This window comes from Bison bison, unplaced genomic scaffold (assembly GCF_000754665.1).
Source record: "Bison bison bison isolate TAMUID 2011002044 unplaced genomic scaffold, Bison_UMD1.0 scf7180017864461, whole genome shotgun sequence".
Lineage (NCBI taxonomy): Eukaryota > Metazoa > Chordata > Mammalia > Artiodactyla > Bovidae > Bison > Bison bison.
The window spans coordinates 12,088,549-12,109,679 of record NW_011495023.1 but is presented as its reverse complement, the minus strand read 5'-3'; the positions used below and the strand labels follow the sequence as shown (position 1 = coordinate 12,109,679).

Here is a 21,131-nt window from a genome sequence, read left to right as displayed (position 1 = left end):
CACCTGTTCGCATCCGGACTGCCTGGCCGCGCATCTCGGCGCCGGCTCTGCTGTCGTGCTTGTGGGGGAGGGGAGCCAGGGTTGCGAGAGGGCGGTTTGGTAACGTATCAGAACCCCTAACGGGAGCTTCCGGAGAAAATCTCTTGGGCGAGTTTTGCTGAGCAGGCCTGACTAGTATTACAGTGACCACAGTGACGAAAAGAGTTTGGGGTTGATCATAAGAAAGCTGGGATGAAACTGAAATGTGCGCGCAGCAGGCGCTGTTTGGGTTATAGGATGCTCATTCTGGCTGCAGGTTAGAGACTCGATGGATAAGCGGCCACGTTCTCTTTGTGTTTTGAAAGTGGCCTCTTACCGCAAGGACAGTGAGGGAGACAGCAAGAACAAGGTCAGCTCAAATCATTGATGGCTGGGCAACCTCTCGTTTATAATTTTTTTTCCCATTCTACTTGATTTCTTCCAGAATACAAAAACGAGAGGATGCTTCCCCAGCTTGTTGTATGTGCTATAATTTCCATGCAATGACAAGAGAAATTCAAGAATCTTGTATGGAACTCAACTCATGGATGTTAAAATTTATACAGAAGAGCAAGGTGCCAAGGACAGGCCTTCCTGAAGAAGAACAAAATTAGGAGGCTTTAATAATGAAGACAATGTGATGTAGGTGGGGGGATAAACAAATGCAGAGCCCAAAAAACTATTAGTATGTTAACTCTCATGGTTTCTCTTAAACCCACCCTAATCAGGCTTGTTCCCCCCACCCCTACCCCAACGACTGCATTAAAACTTCCCTTCAAGTCATCAGTGATCTGGACAATGACCTAAATCCAATTGCTAATTCTCAGTCTTCAATCTAACCTAACATACTTTGGACATGAACTTGGGCAAACTCCAGGCGATGGTGAGGGACTGGGAAACCTGGCATGCTGCAGTCCATGCTGTTGCAAAGAGTTGGACTTGACTTGGCGACTGAACAACAACAAAACATACTTTCTCACTCATGATGCTTTCTCAACACTACATTCTCTTGGTTTTTCTCTCACCTCAGTGATCAGTTCTCTGTCTCCTTCGTGCTCTTCTCCCCAAACATTTAGTGTTGAAATTTCCCATGGCTCACTCTTCAGTTCTGTTTCCATATCTCCTCCATACACATTGAGTTTCTAGGGCCATCTTATCTCAAGTTTCAGAAGTTGAACCCTTGAGTCCCAGATCTATACACCTAGCCCAGTCGAAACTTAAATATCTAACTGTCCATTTCACATTTCCACTTGGATGTCTGATATCTCAAACGCAGCATGTCCACAGTGGAACTTCTGATGTTTGTTGCTGTTGTTCAGCTGTTGAGTCATGTCTGACTGTTTGCAACCCCATGGACTGCAGCACGCCAGGCCTCCCTGCCCCTCACTATCTTCCGGAGCTTGCCCAAGTTCTTGTCTGCTGAACTGGTGATGCTATCCAACCACCTAATCCTCTGCCACCCTCTTTTCCTTTGGCCTTCAATCTTTCCCAGCATCAGGGTCTTTTCCAATGAGCCAGCTCTTTGCATCAGGTGGGGAAAGTATTGGAGCTTCAGCTTTAGCAACAGTCCTTTCAGTGAATATTCAGGGTTGATTTCATTTGGGATTTGACTGATTTGATCCTGCTGTCCAAGGGACTCTGATCTTTGCCATGCCATCAGGCCAACTCCACCTATAGTCCTTCCAGTTACTCAAGGCAAACATCTCAGAGCTGTCCTGATTCCTCTCTTTCTTTCATACCAATATAGAATCTATCAGGGACTCCTGTTGACTTTACCTTCAAAATAAATGCAGAATCTGAACATCTCACTGCCTCCACTGCTGCCACCTGAGTTGGAGACACCCATAAGTTCTCCCCTGGATTATTATAGTAAGACTCTTGCTTCCAATGTTGTTTTTTGTAGTCATAGTAACAGAAGAGATTCTTAAAAAAAAAAGGATAAAGTCAGATCATGTCAGTCCTCACTCAGAACCCTTCAGTGGTTCTGTTTGACTCCCCCACTTGAAGCCAAACGCCTTCAGACAAGGTGTTGTATGATTAGGTCTCCATTAGACCTCTGCTCTTGCTACTCTGCTCCAGCCCCATTGGCATATCACACCTGCCAGGAAGCTCATTTCTGAGTGCCTTTGTACTGGATGCTGTTTTTGTAAGGGAACCTCTTCCCCAGGGATCTTCCAGGCCAGCTCCCTCACTTCCTTCAACTTTTACTCAAATGTCATCTTCCCAAGAGACCCATCCTGATGACCATGTTTATAATGGCAAGTCACCTCCTCACTCCACATGCACAAGATTCTCCATCTCTTTGCTCTGCTCTTTTTGAAAACTGCACCTATCAGGGGCTGCCCTGGTGGTCCAGTGGTTGGGACTTCACATCCCAATGCAGGCGGCGCAGTTTCGATGCTTGGTCACGGAGCTAAGATTCTACATGCCTCATGGCCAAAAACCCAGAAAAACGTAAGACGGAAGCAATATTGTAACAAATTCCTAAAGATTTTATTTTTTAATATATATATATATTTTTTTTTTTTTTTGGCTGTGCTGGGTCTTCACTGCTGGATGAGAGCTTTAGTTGTGGTGAGCAGGGGCTGCTCTTGGTTGCAGTGCACAGGCTTTCATTGCAGCGACTTCTCTTGTGTCAGTGGACCGGACCAAGGCACTTGGGTTTCAGTAGTTGCAACTCACGGGTTCTAAAGTGCAGGCTCAGTAGTGGTGGTGCATGGGCTTAATTTCTCTGCAGCACGTGAGATCTAGTTCCTGGACTAGGGCATACCTGTGTCCCCTGCATTGGCAGGCAGATTCTTAACCACTGGACCACTAAGGAAGCCCAATAAAGACTTTAAAAATGGTCCAAGTCAAAAAAATCTTTGCAAAAGAAAATAGCACCTATCACCTAACATCTTTCAATAGATTGTATAATTTGCTTTTTTTATATGTTTATTATCTGTCATCCCCTACCAAAATGTAAGACAAAGATATGGATTCTTTTTTTTTTTTTTTTAAGGATAGGGATTCTTGTTTGTTTTGCTGACTGTTGTTTCTCAAAAACCTAGAAGGGTGCCTGGGTCATGTTGGCACTCAATAACTGTTTGATTAGATGAATGAAAGTGTGAGAGAGTAAGGAGGATAGGGTGGGATGGAACCAGGAGAGTCACAGAGGTAAAGGGGAGTGTTCTATTTCTTAAATTGGTGGTATGTTCATAAATGCACCCTTTATTTTTAAAAAAACATGTATATGCATACTGGTTTATAATGAATATTTAATAATAATAAAAATAAAAATCTTTATTGTCCAGCTTTACTGACTCCCTAAGGGTTCCACAAAACTGAGTTTTCATTGTACCTAGCATATTATGCAGAGAAGGCAATGGCACCCCACTCCAGTATTCTTGCCTGGAAAATCCCATGGGCGGAGGAGCCTGGTAGGCTGCAGTCCATGGGGTCGCACAGAGTCAGACACGACTGAGTGACTTCCCTTTCACTTTTCACTTTCATGCATTGGAGAAGGAAATGGCAACCCACTCCAATGTTCTTGCATGGAGAATCCCAGGGACGGGGGAGCCTGTTGGGCTGCCGTCTATGGGGTCGCACAGAGTCAGACACGACTGAAGCAACTTAGCAGCAGCAGTATATTATGATCACTGAACAGAGGACATTGATGTTTCTGTTGTTTCTTTTTGCTCGTTGAGACAGGCCAGTCATGGCCCTGGCAACCAGTAGGAGGATGGCAACTCAAGAGAAGAACATGTTTTGAAAAGAGTGCTTGAAATAACATTCTAGACTTAGAGAATAAAATGGAGCACAGTGAATCTTCCCTCTCTTTTCCTCCTAATTTTTTATAATGACTATAATATCAAAATGTCTCAGCTGCAGATACACACCGATACCGGAGCTCACTGCAGTATTTCCCGGCTGACACACACTGATAAAGAGGGCTTTCCCTAGCAGACAGAGCACTTGCTCTTCTTCAGCTGCTATTTTCATTGTGCCTTTTAGTGTGCTTCTCATCGTTGGGAAATTTTGAAAAAAGTTCTGCCAAGGACAGAAAAAGGAATTTCTTTTTCTTTTTTGGGGGCCACATCACATGGCTTGTGGAATCTTAGTTCCCCCACCAGGGATCCAATCTGGCCCTCAGCAGTGAAAGCGCAGAGCCCTAACTACCGGACCACCAGGGAATTCTCCTTTCAGTATATTGTTCTAAAATTTGCTTTTTGTCCTTTATTTGGAAACTCATTGATTTCACCATGAAAATAGTTTTGAGGAGAAAATAAAAAACCAAGGGATTTACGTGAAGATGTAGCAAATAATTTTTAAGTGTAATCTTATGCAAAAACAAGGTAAAATGTTTCTTATGCGAAAACAAGGCAAACCGTTTTAGGGCCTTGAACTCCTGTATCTTGTTTACATTGTTAGACATTTCAAATCAATAGCTTTCTCAAAACTGAGTTTGCCCTTTCTTCCAATCACTTTGCTCCAGGAAGACTTCTATGTAATGAACTCCTCAGATGACCAGAAAATGCAGTTCCAGTTCTATGAAAATTTAATCAGATGTGAATTACAACCTCGTTCTGTGTCTGCAGACTTGGAGTGACACTGGGTTTGTGCCCTTCGAGAACGGGGTCATGTTGAAGAGTCCTGTGCTTTTTTTTTTACCCTCATTGAAATCCAGCTGGGATGGTTGCAGAGCGTGTTCAGAATGTAAGTGGCTCTCCTTTTATAACGAGAAGAAAAGAGGCAAACTACCTCTTCATTCCTGATGGGCTGTGCCTAAAGACGGGCCGGGAGACAGAGACATCAGATAAAGGCTGTCTGCCATCTAAGTTCTAAGAATCATGCAGAGGACAGAGGTATATATCAAAAGGAATCCCAAGTGAGGTCAGTGCCCTAGAGAGACCTCTCAGGATTTCCTGCAAACAACTTCTAGAGAATGAATACAGCGAGTCAGGGGCAGAGAGGAGCTCATTTATATTCTCTTCCCTGCGCCTTGCCAGTTGTAACCTCTGGCAGCGTACAACTCTCTGTAGGGCTTGGGCTGGGAGAAGAGCGCGGCCCAGCGGGCCCGGAGGGTGTCACTCACCGCCCAGCCTTGCCCTCGCGGGCCAGCGACCAATGGGCATAGGCCGGGCCCGGGAGCGCGACCAACGGGAGCCGGCGGGCGGAGGCTCTCTGCCCTTTAAGAAGCCGCTGGGCGCGGGGTCCCGGGAACCCGGCGCTTGGAGACGGGCATCGTCCAGGTTTAGCCGCCATGTCCCTGCAGGTGAGCTGGGTGTGCTAAAACTGCTGGGGGCGGGGAGGAGCGTCCGTCCCGGAGAAAAGCGCTCGAGTAGAGCGTGGGGCCGGCGTGACGGCCCGCCGGGGGCGCGGCGCATCTCTGCCCCGCCGCTTCGGGCTGCTGCTGCCAGTCGCCTTTGTCCCCGGTGGCAGTCCGAGGGGACCCCCGAGACACGCCCACCCCATCCCCAGCGCCCCCTTATTGCGCGTAGTCCGCACCGGTGCACTCAGTTGACGGCGTGCCGGGCTCCCTATAGCAACTCTTGTGAACCCCGGGGACTGGTTAGACGCAAACCCGGCACGGGCGAGGGGAGGGCGGGCGCGGCGTTGCTTCCGGCGGACCCGGTGGGCCTGCCCAGCGCTCTCTTGCTATCGTGGAGAGGGAGGTGTGGGCGGCTGCGGCCTTCCCTTGCTCCTTGGGCACGTCTAGGGGTTCTCCCAGGCAAGTGCAGAGATCTGGAAAACCACGATCTTAAAATACTGTTCTTATGATCTTTGGAGGGAAAAAAATATATATGTTCAGGGTGGAAATTTGAGAGAAAGAGAACAAATATGAAGTAAAAGAGGAAAAAAGGGAAAGTGTTAGTCTCTCAGGCCTGTCCGACTCTTTGTGACCCCATGGACCCGCCAGGCTCTTCTGTCCATGGAATTCTCCAGGCAAGAATACTCGAGTGGGCAGCTATTTTCTCAAGGGGATCTTCCCAACCCAGATATGAAACCAGGCGGATTCTTCACCAGGGAAGCCCATAATATAAAGTAAAACATCAGGCATTCCTTCACCCAAGTGATAATCACAGTAGCACTAAGTTACTTTCTCAAGTGTTCGAGAAACATCTCTGTGATATGTGAATGTTTATACACACACTTTGCTTTTTATATAATTTTGCTTGCTCTCTCTTTTTGTACTATGAGCTTTTTGTCACTACTAAATATTCTTTAAAATTTTTAATTGTCTGCACTGGGTACATGGCAGGGTGCACCCCATGGGACAGTGGTGACACCAGGGTCACTGCTACACCAAGGGTGGGGTCGGGGGCCTTGTGAAAACATGAACGGGAGAGGGTGTGAGGAGAGGTTTTAAGGGAGTTGTTCTGAAGACCCTTCAGGCACAGGTGCAGGGGAAATCCAGTGGGTCAGCTTTCAGCCAGGGTGCTGAGGACCCGACTCCAGCAGAGTGAGCTTAGCGGAGGTTGAAATTCCTCACCCAAAGCTGCGAGCCCAGCTCTGCAGCAGCACGGGAACATCATCCAACTTTCCCTTTGGCTCAGAGTTCTTGGAATTAAGTGTAAATGACTGTACCTTTAAATCCCTGTTTCTGGGATTTCCCTGGTGGTCCAGTGGTTAAGACTCTGTGCTTCACCGCAGCGGGTGTAGGTTCCATCCTTGGTCAGGGAACTAAGAACCTGCATGTGGTGAGGTGTGGCCAAAGATTAAAAGAAAAAAAAAAATCTGTTTCTCACCTATGATGATTTCAGACTCTCCTAATATCTACTCACTTTCATTCATGTATTCAACAAGGAGGTACAGGGCTCAGATGGGCTCCTACCACCTGCCAGCACTCTGTTAAGGCAAGGCTCTTGCTACTGAGATGAACATTTGTGCCTATCCTCTGTTCTGAATACTTGGGGGGAACAAATACATTCCCACCAGCCCTTGTGCTGAGCCCTAATAAATACTGTTGGGGCTGCCTGGAATCCCCTTCCCTGTCTCTGTCCATCCCCTAGGCACTGACCCCTCCCCAGGCTCAGCTAAGCATCATCTCCTCTAAAAATGTGCCTTCCACCCTCGTGACTACTCCCTTCTCTGTGGTCCCAGGGCACCCACTGCTCCTCTGCTTGAGCAAGTATCACATGATCACTGTGACCCACTCATCTCCCACAGGACGCTGAGCTTTGTGAAAGCTGGCTGCCCTGTTCATCCCTGTCTGCTCTCCCAAGGCCTGGCCCCTCAGAAGTGTTCAATACATATTGAATCAATAGTGTGATACCACTGTGATACAAGTGGTGAGCTCTGGGCCGGCAGAGTCAACAGAATGAAGTCAAGAATATTTACGGTCTTATTCTTGTTTCATCCTTGTGCTTCCCAGCTGAGTCTGATGCCTTTTTTTTGAGCTGAAGCCAAATCTCTCCATTGCTTACACAGAGTCCCAGGGCAGTGTGTCTCCAAGCTAGAATTAAACTCCAGGATCCTGATGCGAGCCCGATGTTTTTCCTGCCACGGCTCATCGAGGCTGGGCTGGGAGAAGGCACATCAAAACTGCCATGTAGAACACAAGTGTACCACGTTGGGGTGCCAGGGAAGGGCATGCTGGAGAGACGGACTGGCCCTGGGCCCTGCTCTGGAATGGGTTTTTCTTCTCTGCCTGGTGAGAGATGAGAGAGGGGACCCCTGAAATTGCCTGGGAAATGGTCAAGGGCTCCACTTTGGAGAGGGTCCAAGACTTTGATGAGCTTGTCAGATGGTTCCATACCCCTCAAAACATGAAGCACAGTCTTCCAAAAACTCCTTCCTGGAAGGCAGGGACTTAGCATGGTTTCTGAAAAGCCTTAGAATTCGTATCAAGGCTTAGCTTGCCAAAAGGACTTGAGTTGCTGTCATTGGAAGATGGCACGGGACTTCACAGCAGATAGAACACCCGAGATGCCTGCCAACCCTGAAGGGAAGGATCCTTATACCTCCTGGACAGTGTCTCCCTGTCCTGCCCTTAGGAAGCTGAGGGCAGTGATGTAGCATTTTAACTTTGTCCTTATTATAGATACAATATGTACACATTATGGGAAATTTGGAGAGTACGGATGGTTTTTTTTAAAAAACAGGAAACTTACCAATAGAGGCCATTAGTATTGACACATTTTAGTATATTTAGATGTCTCTTCAAGAAACTGATTTCATTTCCTTTGGATAAATACTCCAAAGTGGGTTATGAGATCATATAGTAGTTCTTTTTTAAATTTTTTTGAGGAAGCTTCACACTGTTTTCCACAGTGGCTGCACCAATTTGCATTCCCACCAAGGTGTATAGGGTGCCCTTTTCGCCACATCCTCATCAGCACTGGCTATTTCTTGCCTTTTTGATCGTAGCCGTTCTTACAGATATGGGGCGATATGTCATTGTTGTTTTGATTTCATTTTCCTGATGCTTAATGATGTGGAGCATCATTTCAGGTCCCTATATATCTTCTGTGGAAAAATCTCCCGACTCTTTTAAAATCAGATTGTTTTGCTTTTTTTTTTTTTTTGATGTTCAGTCATATGAGTTCTGTATGTATTTTGGAAATTAGCCCCTTATCAGATATACAGTTTGCAAATATTTTGTCCCATTCAGTGGGCTGCCTTTTCATTTTGTTGATGGTTTCCTTTGTTGTGCAGGAGCTTTTTTGTTTGCTGTAGTCTCTTGTGTTTATTTTCGTTTTAACTAGTTTTGCTTTCGGTGTCACATCCAAAAATCATTGCTAAGAATGATGTCAAGGAACATTCTATGTCTTTTTCTAGTTGTTTACAGTTTAAATCTCATGTTCAAGTCTATAATTCATTTTGAGTTGATTTTTGTATGTGGTGTAAGATGGAGTCCAGTCTCATTTTTTTGCATGTGTATTCAGTTTTCCCAGAATTGTTGACTGAAGACACTGTCCTTTCTGTACTGTATATTCTTGGGTCCTTTGTCATAAACGAATAGACCATATATGCATGGGTTTATTTCTGGGGTCTTGACTCCGTTCCATGGATCTTTGTGTCTGTTTATATGTCAGTACCATATAGTACCATACCATATATTTTGCTTACTATATAGCTTGTAATATTATTTTAAATCAGGAATTGTGATGCCTCCAGCTTTGTTCTTCTTTCTCAAGATTGCTTTAGCTTTTATAGTTCCATACACATTTTGCTGCTAAGTCACTTCAGTCGTGTCCAACTCTGTGTGACCCCATAGATGGCAGCCCACCAGGCTCCCCTGTCCCTGGGATTCTCCAGGCAAGAACACTGGAGTGGGTTGCCATTTCCTTCTCCAATGCGTGAAAGTGAAAAGTGAAAGGGAAGTCGCTCAGTTGTGTCCTACCCTCAGTGACCCCATGGACTGCATGCAGCCTTCCAGGCTCCTCCATCCATGGGATTTTCCAGGCAAGAGTACTGGAGTGGGGTGCCATTGCCTTCTCTGCCATACACATTTTAGGATTGCTTTTTCTCTTTCTATGAAAAATACCATGGGAATTTTGATAGTGAATTGCATTGAGTTTGTTGATGACTTTGGGTAAGATGAACATTTTACTAACTGTTAACTTTTTCTATCCATGAACAGGGAATATCTTTCCATTTATTTATGTATTCTTCAGTTTTTAAACATTTAGATAAACATTTTAAATATTAAGAATTTTATTTTGTCCTCTGTATCAAATACATAGGTGCATTGTCCATGTAACAGGTAAGGACCAGAGGAAGTATCCACAAGTTAAAATAAGAATAATTCTGGTGAAACCAGAGCAGTAATAGTTCATTTCTGATTGAAAGCTTCCTGTCCTCTTTAAGTTCCCCTGAAGCAAATAAACCTGCCAAAAGTTAGCAAATGCACTGTGTCTTTTTGTTTTAGGCTGATTTTGACAAGGCGGCCAAAGACGTGAGGAAGCTGAAAACCAGGCCAGATGATGAGGAATTAAAAGAGCTCTATGGACTCTACAAACAGTCTGTAATTGGAGACATAGATATTGGTATTGTGCTGTCATATTAAAAAATAACAGTACACTTTATTGAACAGTGTAGAAGCGTAAAATAACAAGTAATCCTGTGAATATCTGTCCTTCTTTTGGCAGAGTGTCCAGCACTGTTAGATCTAAAAGGAAAGGCTAAGTGGGAAGCCTGGAACCTTCAAAAAGGTAGTTAGTTTTTTAAATGTTACACGAACCTTCTTAATTTCCACATACATCGGTCGGTGAGTCAACCTGTTTGTATCTTTCTAGGATTATCAAAGGAAGATGCCATGAATGCCTATATTTCTAAAGCAAAAGAGCTAATAGAAAAATACGGAATCTAGAATCCAGCCCGTGACAGAATTTTCCTTTTGAAGCCTTCATAATGGTATCGTGACCTAATACTTAGGGAGAAATGCACTGTGACTCTTGATGGGTCATCAATATTTTTGCTGGTAACATGACTTGTCATTCTGAATTAGAGGTATGCTGAAACTACATGTTTAACGAAATTTTACTTGCTAAAACCAGGCAATTTTTAAGAGTTCTTTTTAAAGTGTTGCTCTGGTAGTGTGTACACAAAAACATTAATCATTGCTTGTTCTTTTGACTCCTCTGTTTTTTCTGCAGTGAAGTGGTCTTACTGGTATAATCAGCACAGTTTATTAAGAACTAATCACAAGGGTCTTTGTTTCACTGTGTAGCTTTGGGGTTCACACCAACACGGAGCCTCAGCAATACAGACACACCCGGCTCCAGGCTCCCTTCAGTGACTGATTTATAGGTAACCCAAGGCAAGTTACTGAAGCTTTGCTAAAGCTCATCTGTAGGGTAAGGGGAAAATGTTGATCTCAGAGGGTAAGAATTGAATGAGGTACCTGTAATTATCCTACCTTAATTTAAAAGTGTATACTATATAAAACCTGATAGCAAGCAACAAAACTTTAAAAAATAAACTTATGAGTCTATCTCAAACTCTTCAAAGAAAGAATAAAAGCTGTCATGGGCTATCAACTATTCAAGTTTCTATGCTTAAGACAAAAACGTCAGGCTGAAAGGTAGTAGCTGGTGATGACAGACTGTGCAGTATGCCTCTGAAGTCCAGTTTTATCAGAGTGAAAATGCAGAATCTGGAGTGTCTGTTGGACCAGTTTGCAGTCTCACTTGGCTGTCCACAGGCTCTCTGAAAGAAGGTGGTCTCATTTTCAGAGTCCTAACATCTGCTTGAGATTCCACAGGCTAGAAATCTTTCCAGACTGGGTGCCTGTCCCCTGCTGAAGGGTGTAGGTTTGGTGTTGTGTGAGAGATTGATTTCATGTGACTTAAGAAAAAAAATTTTGGATCAACTAGATGAATTTTCAGGGAATTATTTTGGGTGAAATAAAAGCCAGTCCCAAAAGGTTGTATATTGTATGATCCTGTTTACGTAACATTCTTGAATTGGCAAAATTACAAACCTTGAGGACTGAACAGTGATTGCCAAGGAGGAGGGGAATGGGGGAGGATGTTAAAAGGCCAGCAGGAGGGATCCAGCGGTGATGGGATGTTCTGTATCAATGTCATCCCCTGATTGGCCGGTGACCCTAGAATTTCTCACGATGTTGCCATCTGGGGAAACTGGGGAGCTCTGTGTTGTTTCTTAGAACCCCATGTGAATCTACAGTTCCCTCAAAATAAAAAGTTTAATGAAAAACAAATCTAGCTTGATTTCTAATCTGGAAAACTTTGGAAAGTAAAGGTGATTCTCCTCTGTACTAAGTGTTGCCTAAAGACAGAAGCCTTCCACGAAGAAGTCAACACCCTCTTCCAGCGGAGGGCTCAGAAACTCTTCGAGCTGTTCCTGTGTGGACCTCACACCCACCCCAAAAGCCTGGCGTCGGCTGCATCATGAGATTCCTATTTGTGGACTGTAGTAACTACAGGTTGTTCGAATGAATAATCACAAATCTAGATTCCTTTAGCACCAATCCTTCCAGAATGGAGCCCTGTATCCTACACCAAAGAGTAAAGCACAGTTCAGTGCGTACTAAACAGGGAACATAGTTTCTTGAGGTTACCTTTAGCTCAATTGTATTACATGAATTCTAACTCAAAACCCTTCTCCCCGCCATGGTGAATTTTGTATTATTTTCACTTTGTTAAAAAGAAACAATGGGGACTTCCCTGGTGGTCCAGTAGCTAAGACTCAGAGGTCCCAATGCAGGGGCCCGGGTTTGATCCCTGGCCAGGGAACTAGATCCCACATGCTGCAGCTTAGAGTTCACATGCTGCGACTAAGACCCACTGCAGCCAAGTAAATAAATAAATATTAAAAAGAATGATACATTCTAAAAAATCCCTCTTGTGTGCATTTCCCTTAAACTTACTAAGATTCTCTATATACTATTTTTAAACCAACAAAAACACAACCCCCTATTATGTGATCCCAAACACATCCATGCTTTAGAAGGCGACATTTTAGTGTGTCAAGCTGTGTCAAGCATTTGAAGCCATAAGGAGGAGACACTGGTTGCATGAAGTAGGGGCTTTATTGTGAAGAACCGAGGGAGATAACAAATCAAGGTGCCAATTGAACAGCTAGGATTCCAAGAGACACACACAGTTTGGGACTTGGCAGAGATGGCAGGACCCACGTAGCCCTGGGGATATGGTGCCTCTCCATCCAGGCAGTAGGTATCTATGAATCCTACCAGTGGTGTTCTGCCGTTGCTCGGACTCAAGTCATTCTCCTATTTAATTTTCCCCCTTTTTTCTTCTGTCTGTTTCCAGCTGGTGTGCTTTCTCTCTATGTCTGGTTCAGATGATCACACACAAAGCTGAGGCAGCCTGTTGGGTCTGGCATTTGTGCTTGACCCTCTGTATGCCAAGGACTAGACCCCAAACAGTTGCCCTGAGTCCCAGTTGGTCATTGCATAAAGAGCAGCAGGGACACACAGAGACAACAGGCAATCCAGGTTGGAGGAACCCCTTAGAAGAGAACCTAAGAAGGCTACAGGCATTCCGGGGACTTGCCAGGACAGGCAGCAATGATTATTCAGGGCTGTCTTATTTTAACAGTAGGCTACATTTCCTCATTGAATGGGGCAACCCTATATTTCAAAAGGTGAGATCAGGCTTTGGGCCACAGTGTGTTAATGAAACAGTCATTTCATTTCAAGCACTTCCCCTGCCTGTGATTTTCACTGTCAGAATAACCGAAAGGAAGAAATAAATCATCGACCAAGCAGGAATTTCATTGACAAAACTTCCACAGATGAGACTCAAATGAGATTCTAATACAAAGAAGAAAGACCCTCCCGGAAGTATTCTTGACCCATTCATCTTTCATCCCCTAGATACGTAAATGCTCTGGGGAAATACATTTGTAGATAACCATCACCCTGACAGCAGCAAATGTATCATTTTCCAATCTCTGAAACAAAGTCCTAAGCTACTCTAAAAAAACTGAAGAAGAGTATCAGATAATCAACTGGACTGTCTTAAGACCAAGAAGGGGAGATATCTGTCAAGAGGTGAACGCTGATATTTCTAGAGTCTTGGTTATGTACTTCTTGATGAAGCTTGTGTTGGAAGGTTCCATAAGATAGAAGTGGTTTCCTGGAAGCACAAAACTGTCAAAACTTCCACTGGTTACGTCTTTCCAGGCTGAAAAAACAGAATTGTATTTAATAACAGATGACGCCACCACCCACAGAGTTACTCCCAGGTGTTACTTTTCTAAGAGCACACTAGTCGTAGGGTTACTTCCATGGTCTCATGTTCTGTACACCCTGAATTTTTAATTTCTCAGAGACCTAGCAGTATACAGTGGTATCACCCGCCTTCTCCCATTTTACACACAACTGACATCTCTCCGTTTACACTAGATAAAACCGGGACCAGTTTTCTACTCCATGTAACTGCCAGTTGAGAGTTTTGTTGTTGTTGTTAACACTAATACTTTTATTTGCCTTTGTGCCCTATACTGACCAGACCATTTTTACACATGAATCGTTTAAAAAAGACACTTACTTGAAGTATAGCAATAGTTTAAGGATATAAAAAGAAGCATGGGTATTACACATCCCCTTGTAGTGTATGAAAAAAAAGTGTGACTGGATTTATATACTAGTACAGGACATTTAAAAAAAGCAGATCTGTGCTGTAAGGCATGCCAGCACCTCTGGCATGGAAATCATCAGATATCTCAATAAAACACCTCAAACCATCAAGATCACTTCACCTTCCATATCCAGTGGTATATCTTCAGATCCAGAAAAGCATGTTATGTCACAAGAAAGACGAGTCTTAGAGGGTATGTCAGAGCTGCAAATATAAAGGAGCCAGTTAGTAACGTTTCATAATAGACACCCCCTAGAATCTTTTCCTATTAATAACCTCATTTAAATCAAACAAGTCCTCACTTCCTTCCCTTTTACTGTTTACAGCAATACAAACATTTTATTTTTTTTAATCCGTGGCACGTTTACATGTCGGCACCTGTCTGAGAGTCACTGTGGTCCAGGTTATTTTCCAAGATCTTCTGGCTTCTAGAACAGTCAGGTGCAGACAGGTAGCACCTGGGCACCCAGTCCAACACAAAATGGGGCTGGCTATGTAGTATCTTTAACTGTCATTCCCCTGAAATAGCCACCTCTCTATCCTCCAGCCCTCCCTTGTTTGGGAGAGGGTTGCTGTGTGCAGGTTCAATCCTGGGTCAGGAAACCAGGATCCCACATCCAATGTGGTGTGCCCCAAAAGAAATAATACTAAGCAAGAAAGGGCCACGTGTAGGTCTCCTGAAGGAATGTGGTCATCCTAAGAGAGTCAGGAAGCCACCAGGAGGATTTAGCGCAAGGCACATCGTGACCAGACTTGACAGTCATCCCTTCTGGTACAATGTGTCGAGCAGACTGAAGGGGACAAAGAATTGTCTATTTCAATAGTCCAGGCAAGAAGTCCCACTTCTGCCTGGAATGTAGAAAACCAGGAGCACCACTTGTGGCCTAACAAGGAAAAAAGCCCGACAAACTGCAAAACCATAAATTCTTGAACTCTTCAGGAAGCTGAGTTTGCAAGGCAAACCAGAAACCGAACTCCAAGGAAGACTGGGCCCCTCTAAGGAGAGATGGGTCACAGGGACTGGCTCATCATGTGGGCAGAGCACAGGATGAAGGGTGTCTGCTGTCCGTGTGGGCCAGAAGGAACCAGCTACAAATGCTCAAGTGCTGGGGACCAAGCATGGGGTGATGTGTCAGATGCAGTTCACACTGACTCACAGGCTTCTGTCCATGGCCCCCACTAGGGGTTCATGAGAAAGACTAGGAACAAGGCAGGAGGTCAGAAATAGCCCTCTCTGCAGGGCAGGTGGGCAGCAGGAAATTGGATGTGACCATCAGACGGACACTGACCCTGCCCCCAGTCAAGTCCTCCCCTCCTACCAAGCAGAAATCTCAGTTGCTAGAGGAGGGGCATCAAACACTTCCCCTCCACGCCCCCCACCCAGGGCACATGGGAAGACCCATGGATGTAGGGGATGGAAGCATTAACCCTCTACCCTGGGGGAAGGAATGGGAAGGGTCTTGGGCCCCCTGTGCTGTGCTTAGTCACTCAGTTGTGTCTGAATCGTTGCAACACCATGGACTGTAGCCTGCCAGGCTCCTCTGTCCATTGGGATTTTCCAAGTAAGAATACTGGAGTGTGTTGTCTTGCCCTCCTCCAGAGGATCTTCCCAACCCAGGGATCAAACCCAGTTCTCCCACTGGCAGGCAGATTCTTTACCATCTGAGCCACCAGGGAAGCTCAAGAATACTGGAGTGGGTAGCCTATCCCTTCTCCAAGGGATCTTCGTGACCCAAGAATCAAACCAGGGTCTCCTGCATTGCAGGTGGATCCTTTACCAGCTGAGCTACCAGGCCCCCAATTCTATACAAAAGCCAAGGCAAAGTCTTCTACTACTGGGGAGGGACTGGAAACTTCCACCCAATACCCACCAGACCCACCCACAAGGCCTAGACACAGAGGACCTGACTAAGACTGAAGCTGAAGATTGGCTCGGATGTCCAACAGCTCCCCTTGTTACCCCAGAGTCTAGCATCACACATAGGGGACCAAACAACAGCTGTCAGTGGGGAGAGCCTGGAGAGAGACAGAAAAATTGAGAAAAATTCTCCAGTCCAGTCTCCACAGTAAGCACGCAGTAACTTGGGAGAACCATTGCCCTGAAGTGTAACCATAGTAGCAACAAAACTGAAACTCAGCTCATCTCCAGTCTGGATTGACCCAACTCCCCACATTCATGGCCTGCCAGAGGAGATGTGCTCAAATCATAAAATGTATTTATGTCAGTTTCATGCATGATATCTTTCAATAGAATATCTGTTTTATGCATGATACCTAGCTTTAAATAAAAATTATCAGACACAAAAAGCAAGAAATAACTCCATTGTCAAGAGGCAAAGTAATTAAAAGAATAAGATTTAAATGGGCTTCCCAGGTGGCCCAGTGGTAACTTACCCACCTGCCAAAGCAGGAGACATAAAAGACTCCGGTTCAATCCCTGGGTGGCAAAGATCCCCTGAAGGAGGGCATGGCAACCCACTCCAGTATTCTTGCCTGGAGAACCCCATGGACAGAGGAGCCTGGCAGACTAGAGTCCATAGGATTGCAAAGAGTCGGACACGACTGACGTGACTTAGCACATACACACAAGACTCAAATCAGACCCAGATGTTGGAACTGTCAGACAAGGGCTTGACAGTTGCTATGATGGAGATGCCAAAGGGTTTCATAGGAAAGATGGACATATGTGAACAAATAGGGAAGTTCATTAGAGAGGTGAAGACTGCAAGAAAGAGTCCAAAAGAAATCCTAGAAATAAGCAGCAGCAGCAATAGGACATTCCTTTGACAAGCTCATCAGTAGATCTGATACAGCTGAGCAAAGTCAACGTGAAGATGGTTAATAGAAATTATTCAAACTGAAACGAAAAGAAAAAAAATTTTTTTTAAAGGAGAACATCTGAGAGCCCTGGGATGATGACAGACAGCCTGACATGTGTGTCATCAGGGTCCCAGAGAGAGAAGAGGACTGTGTGTTCGTCCGAGTAGGACGGGAGGACAGCTTCAGTGAAGTGGAGCTGCAAAGCCTTCCCTCCTCCCTCAGATTTTCCTTTTGACCTCCGGGCTTTGAGCCTTGGGGGTGGGTGATGGGCAAGGAGAGGGTGGAGAGACATTCCAGGCCTGATTTCCTGTATATTGGGAAAAGCTGAGTGCTGCAGAGAGGTGGAGAGAGGAAAGCAGACCAAGGAAGGGGAAGGAGCTGAAGCAGCAAGAGGAGAATCCAGAACAAGCTTAGGACATTTGAGATTTGGAGAGAGGAAGTGAATCCTTCTAAGTAGCTCCTGAGATTTGATTCTCTGAGGAGAGGGTGAGACTGTTAAAAAAATTTTTTTTTTTTTGGTATTCTGCGAGTAGAATATCCTTGTGGATGACTTTTATTTTCAGTCTGGGGGAGGTTTCTTTTGAGACCTCTTGAGAGTTTAGCTAAACTGCTTTATAATGTTGGTGCCTCAGCAGCCATGCTGTGTGGCCAGGCAGCTTGTGAGAGCCTGGACCTGACACTTGGCCCTCCTGGAGCAGAGTCACAAACGGGTGAGTTCCTGTTGTGACCCTCCCCCAGTGGCCTAGGTGACAGCTGCTCTGGGCCCCCTGGAGCCTTCCCTTGTGTACCTTTTAGATAAACCTCCCATGAAGTTTACCAAAACCCGCTCTTTGGGGTTCGCTCTTTGGTCAATAGCAATCCGGACTTAGCCCAGGAACCCCAAAGCCCTCCACCCAGGCCTAAGGGCGTGTCCATCAGGTTCAGCCACCTCTCTGCCTGCAGTTGGCCTTGACCTCCCCGTGTGGCCCCACTAGGTGCACCATGGACCTCCTCCACCACCCGTGAGTCATGAACTTCTCTATTTCAATTTCTCTCAGGGTCTGTTGTTGAACCTTGGCTCCCTTTCCAGCACTCAGGGTTCTTCTTAACAAATGTTAATTCCCCAAAGTCATCAGAACCTCTGGTAGTGAATTGTTGGGTTGGATTTTTAAAAATTGAGGGTGGTTTGTTGTGTGCCATATCCACGGCGTCTCCCAAACATGACCTCCTTGCATCCTCACCCACCACACCTTGAGGGGTTTACTCTCAGCATCCCTTCCTCTGAGAGACGGGACCCTGAGTCCAAATCTCACAGCCACTAGGCCAGGGGTCTGGATCCTGGTGAACAGCCTCTACAGAAGGCATGTTTGTACGAGGCTTAATTAAAAAGCAGCTTTTGCCTACGCTATTTCACTAATGTCCACAGTGCTTTGGATTACGTTTCCTTTAGTAGGGGTAGGGGATGTCAGACTTGGACTGGTGTTTCTTGGATTTTGACTCTACGCTAAGCCAGGAACACAGACAGCACAGCCCTATGGGGATCACGTTTGCTCAGACGGTTGGGGTAGAAATGAAAAGAGATGACAGACCAGGGCAGCTAGTGCCCGTAGTGGTGGAGCAGAGGTGAGCATTGGTGTGAACGCAGAGATGTGATAGAAATGAACAGGATTGTCTCTGTTCTCAAGGTGCTTCAAGTCTGCTCCACTTTTTTCCTTTTTTAAAGCTATTTGTATAAACTTCTACTCACAGGCACTGCCTGTGGAGGCCCTAGGTTCAGCTCCAGGCACAGTGGCAGAAAGAAAAGGAACACAGACCCGTCTGTCTGGCTCCTCCCCAAAGGAGACAAGAGCCAGACAAAATTGAAGAAATGCATGATGGTATATAATAGTGACTGAGGCCCAAATGCTGGCCCCACAGGACCTGCTGTGGGGAGATTAGGAAAAGGAGAACCTTGTGGTTTCAGTTTATTAGGGCCAGTATCTGGAACATTAGGACTTCAGTCCTATTAGAAGAATCAAATGTCAGTGAGACCTCTCAGGAGACAGGAATAGTCAGGTGTCATGGAGCCAAATGGGTTCTGGAACAAAATTCCCCCAAGAAGCAAACCACTCCCTTGTCCTGGATCACCTCCACATATTTAATAAGTAGGGATCCCCTTCTGCTGTTCCCCTAAGAAGATGAGCATCCTTTGACATTAGTAATTTATTCAACAAATGTTTTTTATGTGATAAAGCATACTGGATTGGCCAAAAAGTTCATTTGGGGATTTTGTAAGATCTTATGGAAAAACTCGAACAAACTTTTGGCCAACCCAACACACATTGAACCACATTTTTTAAAAAAAGATAAAGATGCCCTGTGCATCATTGATTGATGTAATTTCCATGCCCAGGCTCCATTTTAAGGGGGCAAAAATATCACAGGTGGGCCTCAAAAGAAAGCAAGTCAAACTCTGCCTTCCTGGATAAGGATCCTCAGAGAACAGCCAACCTGCATCTTCCATAGATAATTATTTTAAAGAGAGAGAGAGAGAGAAAAAAAACGTGCCTTAATGACTTACGTGACATCATTCAAAATATGAAGATCTGCTAACAATCTGGTAACAAATTCTGGACTCTTTTTCTTATCAAAAAATTTGTCAGGAATGCCTCCCACTTTCTTCATTACATAGAAAATTTCTTCTTTACACAAATCATCTTTGTGGAGATGAATGCGGGCCTTTGACTTGAAACAGTAAAAACATTAGTCTGACATTTCATTTAAAGCACCTGCTCAGACGCTGAACGCTCTCTACGCTCCCTTTTGGTGATTTTGAGAATTCTCTGATCAGGGCTTTCCTGGTGGTCCAGGGGTTAAGAATCTGCCTTGTGGGAAGAACAAGGTGGCAGAGACGTAGGTGGACGTGGAGTACATGTCTCTCCACGGATACGTCAGGAATACACCTTCAGACACAGAAGTGCTTACAGACCATCACCTGATGGCAGACAGGAGTACCTGACCACCAGAAAAGAATCTGCCTTGGTAGTGCAGGGCACACTGGCTCAATCCCTGGTCCAGGAAGATCCCACATGCCGCGGAGCAACTAAGCCTGCCTGACACAACTGCTCAGCCCATGTGCAGCAGCTACTGAAGCCTGTGTGCGCTGGAGCCTCTTTCCACAACAAAAGAAGCCACTGCAATGAGAAGCCTGCACCACACCTAGAGAAGAGCCCTGGCTCTCTGCAACTTAGAGGAAGATGTACACAGCAACGAGGACCCAGCCCAGCCAAAAATAAATAAACATTTTTAATTGAAAAAAAAAAAAAGAATGATCCAGTTAGTGTGCTGAAAGTTAAATCCTCTGCTGACTCAGAATGGAGGAAAATACACTTAGAATCAATAGTTTTAATCAGAGATGCCTGGGCCAGTGCAGGCACTGACCAGGAAACAGTTAAAGTGCATTTCAGAGCAAAGATGAGAAGAGGACAGTAAAAGAGATTTGTGAGTGTTTCATTAACCAATAGTATCTTTTATTCATCACCATGTCTACTGGATCAAAACTCATCAGAACGGAAAACAATGACTTGATTTCCCCACCGCACTTCCCTCCTTTCCACCACCCTCCCTAAGGAAAATGAAATTACTTACATGAGGAGGGCTTAAACTTGACACAAATAAATGTACCGGTTCTAGATTATATTTTTCTTTGAGATGTAGTGCGGTAAAAAAAGCAGTAAAAGATCCCATACTACATTTGGGGAAGAAAAACATGATAATAACTATTCAACAAAACTCATGGTAATACATCAGAAGTCCACAAGAACAAGCATCATAAACATAGCAATGATCAAGAAACAGACCAAAGGAGAGCTTATATTAGTTGAATAATAGCTAACTTATTTGTAAATGGTAGGGGGAGCCTGATGGGCTGCCGTCTATGGGGTCTCACAGAGTCGGACACAATTGAAGTGACTTAGCAGCAGCAGCAGCAGCAGGTTTTCAATGATTTGCAGCCACATCCGCAGTGTTTCAAGACATCCTAGATAATTCAAACTAAGATTGAGTACTGATTTCCACCATGTCTTGAAATTAGTTTAAATTTCCTTTCCTCCCTGAAAGATAGATGTCATTATGTATTGAATATTTATCAGCAGTTTTCAAGGTATAGTCTGGGCACTTCCAGGAGTCCCTGTCACCTTTTCAGGTAGTCTGTGAGGTTAAAGCCTTTTTTAGAATATTGCTAAAATGTTTCCCTTTTAAACTCTCGTGTTTTTTTTTTTTTTT

General features: G+C 44.8%; 2 protein-coding genes across 2 annotated transcripts in view; one reads left to right on the top strand and one right to left on the bottom strand.

Annotated features, from left to right (window-relative positions):
- The first annotated feature begins 5,187 nt into the window (after positions 1 to 5,187).
- On the top strand, positions 5,188 to 11,665 carry ACBD7 (acyl-CoA binding domain containing 7). Its single transcript, XM_010859964.1, has 4 exons — positions 5,188 to 5,272; positions 9,872 to 9,989; positions 10,092 to 10,154; positions 10,239 to 11,665. The coding sequence occupies exons 1-4, from the start codon at positions 5,261 to 5,263 to the stop codon at positions 10,310 to 10,312; spliced, it is 267 nt and encodes an 88-aa protein (XP_010858266.1). The 5' UTR covers positions 5,188 to 5,260; the 3' UTR covers positions 10,313 to 11,665.
- Positions 11,666 to 12,485: 820 nt separating this feature from the next.
- Positions 12,486 to 21,131, bottom strand: part of OLAH (oleoyl-ACP hydrolase) — a 27,137-nt gene continuing 18,491 nt past the window's right edge. The window contains exons 4-7 of the mRNA XM_010859962.1: positions 20,496 to 20,595; positions 19,429 to 19,592; positions 14,191 to 14,273; positions 12,486 to 13,613 (exon numbers count right to left, since the gene is read on the bottom strand). Of these exons, the coding sequence (XP_010858264.1) occupies positions 13,474 to 13,613; positions 14,191 to 14,273; positions 19,429 to 19,592; positions 20,496 to 20,595 (487 nt within the window). The 3' untranslated portion in view covers positions 12,486 to 13,473. The remainder of the gene's footprint in view (positions 13,614 to 14,190; positions 14,274 to 19,428; positions 19,593 to 20,495; positions 20,596 to 21,131) is intronic.